The following is a 7006-nucleotide window of genomic DNA, read 5'->3' as shown; positions in this document are numbered from 1 at the left end:
AGGTTTTGAAATATTGCCAAAAATCAGCATTGTGAAATTCCCCCCACCCCAATTCTTCAATTTTGACTTTTTTCCCCAACACTAACCCTAACCCTAAAACCATAACCCTAACACCCTAACTGTAACTACAGAAATAGGGGTCCACAGGCAAAAAATGGTTGAAAACACGGCTTTAGCAGAAGATAGCAATATTTCTTGCACTATTTGCAATTACTCAGCAATATCATATTCATCTGCATTGTATCTTAATTATTTTAAAGTATGTGCTGGACATACTATACAGGTTTTGCTCTTCTAAAGAGTATTTCATCTGGCTCCCCTGTCTGTCCCTAGTAAGCAAACATTGACACACTTAACCTCATCCATTCATATCTACCAACCTTCTTGAGGCTGCTCCTAGTTCTATGATACAAAACTGCGTATTTTAAAGCGATCATAACTGAATCAAAACCATCCATCATAATTTTACGTAAGAATACATTTAAGTTCCAAACTGTAATATAATAATAATTTCTGATCAAGGTAAAAGAAAGGCCAATGATTTTCAGAGGAGAGGGTTTGCCAATACTATCAACCCTAGTACTTGACAGATACTTTATTTTAAGGACCCAAAAATGGAACTTGAAATCAGAAAGTCAAGAGTTGGAATAAATGTCCCAAGGCATTTTTTTGTTGCTATAACAAATCTGCCAATCTTCTGCTTTGAAAACCAATATCATGTGATCATGTGACCAACAAGACTATCAGATGTTGTTACACATTGCTGGTCACAATGCACTTTGCATTGTTTTAGCCTTCAAATGATGCCACCCTGCTGGCTAGGCAAACAGGCCAACATCCCCACCCCCAATCAAAAGAGAGGCTAGAGCAACATGAAATGAAATGTTTTGTTCAAGAACACAATGTGCCACCTGGTCTAGGAATCGAACCCATGATATACCAATCATGAGCACAACTACTTAACCACTAGGCCACATGCCTTCATGAAAACCAAAAAAGTGATTAAAAAATTAGTTACTTTACAAAATCTCTCCAAAGTCTCAATCAATTTCAAGCATTAATTGAAACTCATAGGTAGATTATTTCATTAAGAAATACAAGTACAAAAATATTAAAAGAAGTCAGCTTGTACAAAACTTTGATAAAAATACTTTCTTTTGTTTCTTTTCTTTACCTTCAAGTTAGCAGCTGCAGTCAAAACAGATTTGACAGCTCTCATACCGTAATCATAATGATGTTGAGAAGAAAGCTGTTCTGAACATAAACGGTATGTTGCGACAATCTTTACTGAGAGAGGTCGAGCATTGACAAAGCCACAGGAGTAGAGAGAGATTTCTGCAATCATTGCATAGTCTGGCACCATCATAGCAACTGTACGGAACAATGCCTACAAAACATTCAATACACAATGGTTAAAAATCTCAATATGATTTTTAAGGATCATGGTAAATATAACATAGCAAAATCTAGAAAGGCACAATGAAGCCAATTTTACACAGGAGAATCTAGTAATATGCACCAAGACTCAGCTGGTTTTAAAACACAATCTCCAGTTAGCTTCAACCAGCCTGTAGTATTAATTATCCTGAGTGATTTTTTTAATAGTTAGAATAGTACTTGTGATTGGTATACATATTAAGTTTTGATAATTTGAGTTTGATCTTGGCAAAAAAAATTAAAATTCAACATCTATTAATTTGATGAATTAAAAGCTTGATTCTTTTCTTAAATTAAAATTAAACACACAACGCTATATGCACTTCTTCATATTTATATCTTAACCCTTTCGTTACTGTATTTATTTTGAGATGCTCTGTTTTTCTCTCAATTATTTTAAATATAACAAAGAATTTAGTAAAATAACTTCGTTATCATTAAGCTAGTGTTAGGAACATTAATTGTGACTAAGGTTTGGTGGAAGATTTTAATTCAAAACTTATGTAAACAAGACATTTGTACTACAGAACAAGAGGCGGTTTCGGCCGGGTTGGTAACGAAAGGGTTAATGTAAAATACTCATTTAACTTAATATATTTATTTAAAAGAGCCTTAGATTAAAATACCAGTGTGTATACACATTTATAATATGTATTCCAATGTGGAACAGTACTAACTATTAATAGTTTGTCTTACAAAATTTTTCAAGATTTGTGCAGTAAAAACATAGGATTTAACTCAGAATGCCAGTGGATCATCAGACACAATGTTTCAATCTGATTCAGTCTCCTCAGTGAGAAATACCCCAGACATTTTGTTAATTTTGATATAGAAATCAATAAACAAAACATTTACTGGTTTATATGAATGCAACCAGGCTTAGATTAAAATAGCCTTAAATTTAAAAAGGCTTAAATTAAACTATCAACACACTAAGCTAACATTGCAATGCTCTCTTTTATCACCACAGTCACATCTACACTTATCCACTATTTGTGTTAGCTTACTGCATGCCATCAAAGTGATACTGGGGTACAAATATACGAAGCCCAATACACCCATCATGACTACCCATTTGATAAGAGTACACCAGGCATATACCTCACAACTGTATGTGTGTGACATGGTGATCTCATATCAAGATAAACAGTGCATAACCTTGCAGGTTGGGCCCAGTTAGAATTTTCTTCAGGTTGGGTAGCCCATCCCACTCAAAAGGTCCCTGGGTAAGGGTTGTTTAAAGATGTTTAACAAAACACCCATGTTACCAGAGGTGAATTATTCAAACCTCAAAGAATTCCTCACAACACATGGCTATGATGCTCCCCCACTACTTCTGCTCATGATCAGAGATGCACATATTGTCAGCCATATTGTCAACTGGTTACAGTCAAACAACTGACAACCGAATCTATGGTATTGAACAGAATGTTTGGTACAGCCCATTCTTTATACCAAGACAAAATATGTACATGATGACACTTCCAATCAGCTAAAATCAGATCACGGAGAAATAAATTTTTACAAGCTTTGGAATGCAGTTGAGTACATTTTAGCAATCTTTTATGAGACCAAGTTGAAAGTGGTTTCTAATGATTCTAATAATTTTCTAAATTAAAAACTTACAAATTTTTATAATTAAAAAAAAAAAGATAAGATAAAAAAATTTCACTAAAAGGAGAACTCAAATCTCATGAGAGAAGCAAGATATTCATAGGACATTATAAAAATATTAAATATCTATAAAGAAACAAAGTTTATATATAATAGAAACTAATCTTGTTATAAAAGAAATGTCTCCATGGATTTTTGAGCAGAACATATTCAAAAAGAGAACGAAAGCATTAAAAATAAAATTCACTGTACCTTTAAGTTGTCAGGGAGATCTGATCGACCAGCATAGCCAGGGTTCATAGTAATAAACACAGAGCACGTGGGATCAAGTCTTATCTCCGTCCCCTCAAATAACAAAGTGTCAGACCCTGAATTAATACCTGAAACAGAATTAAAGCTGGGTTAGAATGAATATAAGGCAAAGAGTATCAACTAAAACTTTACAACACAAGTACATACTCACACACAAATAGACACTCACACAAGTACAACATAAGTACACACTCACACACGAGTAGACACTCACACAAGTACACACTCACACACATGTGCTACATATACTCTGACAACTGTGTACATATTAGATCATCATTACTTCGTCTTCTACTACCACACAAATATTTTACTTAATAGTGAGATATTTCATATAATGCTTTCAAAATTTGCCACAAGAGCAACAGTTTTGGAAGAGGGGATGAGTCGATTACATCAACCCCCAGTGTTCATCTGGTACTTATTTTATTGACCCTGAAAGGTTGAAAGGCAAAGTCAACCTTGGTGGAATTTGAACTCAAACCATAAAGCCAGACAAAATACTGTGAAGTATTTTACCCAGTATGCTAATGATTTTGCCAGCTCACAGCCTTGAGATATTCCATATGATAATGAGATATATATATGAATGCATGCACACATACATAAACACACACACACACACACACACATGTACATGCACACACATAGATGGGTTGCACTGGAAGTAATTGAAAATTAGGCATAACTTTGTTATTAACTGACAGAGGTCATTCAAACTGTTGTTGTTGGTACAGTAACTCTTCTTCCTGGTTCTTCTTCATTGCAGGCAAATAATAAATAGGTTTGAAGCAGAAGCAAGGTGCCATCATTGAATTCTTGACAAAGCAGGGGTGCAAGATGTTTGAAAGCAAACTTTCACAGAGATGACACCACTGATGAGAGCAATATGCACAGTTGGTTAAAAAAGTTTAAAGAAAAGGAAGGCAGCCATTGAAGACAAACGATGCAAAGGGAGATCACCAGCTCTGACCATTGCCAGGAATTGCCATTGAGGGGACGAACTGATTCATGCATAGAGACAAGTCACAATCCATGAGCTTACTCACAACAAGACTGTCGTTACTTATTTCTTTATTGCCCACAAGGGACCAAACATAGAGGGGACAAAGAAGGACAGACAAAGGGATTAAGTCGATTACATCGACCCCAGTGCGTAACTGGTACTTAATTTATCAACCCCGAAAGGATGAAAGGCAATTCAACCACGGCGGAATTTGAAGTCAGAACGTAACGGCAGACAAAATACTGCTAAGCATTTCGCCCGGTGTGCTAAGGTTTCTGCCAGCTCACCTGTAACGACAAGACTGTCGTTACAATGCATTATAGAAGATGGTGACAGATTTGGATATCAGAAAGTATGTGTAAAGTGGGTACTTCAGCTGTTGAAGTCCAACTTAGAGGAGAGGAGGGCAGAAATCTGCTCTAATTTGCAAGAAGTATTTGAAACCAATGAAGACACATTTTTTTTTCTGATCTGGTGATAAGGGATCAAACATGGCCCAGTTTTTATGATCCAGAAATGAAGGTTCGGTCTATGGGATGGCATTATGCCTCCTCCTCGAGGCCTAAGAAGTCCAGTGATTGACATAGAAAGTCATAGTGACTTTTTAGGGATTGCAAGGGTGTCATTCTATGGCACTCCTCAGCTTTTACATGTCCAGTCCAATGAAGTGGGTACTTCAGCAGTTGAAGGACAGTCTTTGGGGTCAACAATTTGATGAAATATATGAGATGAAAGAAGCTGTAAAGAAGTAGGTACAATGGTACTTTTTCAAAATGATTTAAGAGTTGGCTTCAACAATGGTGCAATGGTGCATCATATATGATTGAGATTATGTTGAGTAGTAACCTTTGTATAGAGGGAGTTATTCAATTAACATGTGCAGTTTGAATACTCTTTGTCAGATAATAAAAATGCTTGCATTACTTTCAGTACAATATTTGTGTGTGTGTGTTTTTGAGTATATGTGTGTATGTGTACATGTGTTATTTCTTTACTACCCACATGGGGCTACACACAGAGGGGACAAACAAAGACAGACAAACGGATTAAGTCGATTATATCGACCCCAGTGCGTAACTAGTACTTATTTAATCGACCCCGAAAGGATGAAAGGCAAAGTCGACCTCGGCGCAATTTGAACTCAGAACGTAGCAGCAGACGAAATACCGCTAAGCATTTCGCCCGGCGTGCTAACGTTTCTGCCAGCTTGCCAACATGTGTGTCTGTGTACACACACACACACACACATCACTGCTTTTCAAGCTGTGAAATTCATTGGAGATATCACAGAAAATAATTTCTAGAGACTTACCTCTTTGAATAGTGAGGATCTGTTGAGCAACCACAGATAATACTTCTAAATCAATACGGTTGAATTCATCAAAGCATGACCAGGCACCACATGAGGCGAGACCCTAGAGAATACATTAGTCAAATATAAATAAAAATCAGTAATGTAAAATAATCTAAGCATAGAATTGCAGACATAAAATTAATAGTTCTTAATACTGGATTTTGTGGGGAGGGAGCAGTCATCACATTGACTCCAGCACTCAACTGGTACTTGATTTATCGACCCCCCAAGGATGAAAAGCAAAGTCGACCTCGGCAGAATTTGAACTCAGAACATAAAGATGGACAAAATGCGTTTTGTCCGGCATGTTAATGATTCTGCCAGCTCACCACCCTAATAATAATAATAATAATAATAATAATAATAATAATAATAATAATAATAATAATAATAATAATAATAATAATAATGATAATAATAATAATAATAATAATAATAACAACAACAGCAAGAGCATTCAGCACAAACCACCAAGGCAACACCAACGTCCTCACAACAATTAACAAGAGATGATTTTTAAAATGAGAATATCTGAAATAAACTCAACTGCTCTCACAAACGAGAATACTGAAAATGAACCCAACCGCTCTCAAAAATTAAGTAAAAAAACAGGAAAAATAATCCAGAATCCTTGTCCGGTACCAGATCAATCCCTAAATCTAATCAGTTCGTGCCAGTCACAAGACCAAACATCCCTGAAAGCATCATCCGAATCCATCCAGCGGTGCTTGAGATATCTTGTCCACAGACAAACAAACAAACAAACACAACCGAAAACAATGTCTCCACCTTTGCTAAGGTGGAGGTAATAATAATAATAATAATAATAATAATAATAATAATAATAATAATAGTAATAATAATATTAATGGAAAAAAAGGAATAGCCTGAACACAGATAAATTTTTTCGCAAATCATAGTGTGGTTTACAATGTGTTACTCACCCACGCTTTTTAATTGAACTGAATTAAGCTTTGTAAGTGTTTAACTAAAAGAGGATCGGAAGCCTAAGTAGATGACAGCTAAAAGTAGACTTGATCGATGTCTATGCCAAATGCATGAGTAAAATTTGCTTATGACTAAATAAATTATAATTCAAATAATAAACATGATTATGAAAAAGAAAGTGAACAAAATGAAATACAAAAAATATTGCATAGAATTTGAGAATTTGAGATGCCAGGTGAATGAAATGTACTATAGTTTGTTGTAAGTTTGATTTTTTTAAAAATTTAATTTATATTTTTAAGTGTTACCATTACAGGTATTTATAGACCAGTGAA

General features: G+C 35.2%; 1 protein-coding gene across 1 annotated transcript in view; it reads right to left on the bottom strand.

Moving 5' to 3' along the window:
- Positions 1-7006, bottom strand: part of LOC106883981 (dynein axonemal heavy chain 7) — a 137291-nt gene that overhangs the window by 81251 nt on the left and 49034 nt on the right. Inside the window, exons 26-28 of the mRNA XM_052971243.1 lie at positions 5682-5784; positions 3304-3431; positions 1175-1387 (exon numbers count right to left, since the gene is read on the bottom strand). Coding sequence (XP_052827203.1) covers positions 1175-1387; positions 3304-3431; positions 5682-5784 — 444 coding nt within the window. The remainder of the gene's footprint in view (positions 1-1174; positions 1388-3303; positions 3432-5681; positions 5785-7006) is intronic.

The sequence above is a fragment of the Octopus bimaculoides genome, chromosome 10 (genome assembly GCF_001194135.2).
Source record: "Octopus bimaculoides isolate UCB-OBI-ISO-001 chromosome 10, ASM119413v2, whole genome shotgun sequence".
NCBI classification, from domain to species: domain Eukaryota; kingdom Metazoa; phylum Mollusca; class Cephalopoda; order Octopoda; family Octopodidae; genus Octopus; species Octopus bimaculoides.
The sequence above is the reverse complement of the archived record's forward strand: the minus strand, read 5'-3'. Positions and strand labels throughout refer to the sequence as shown.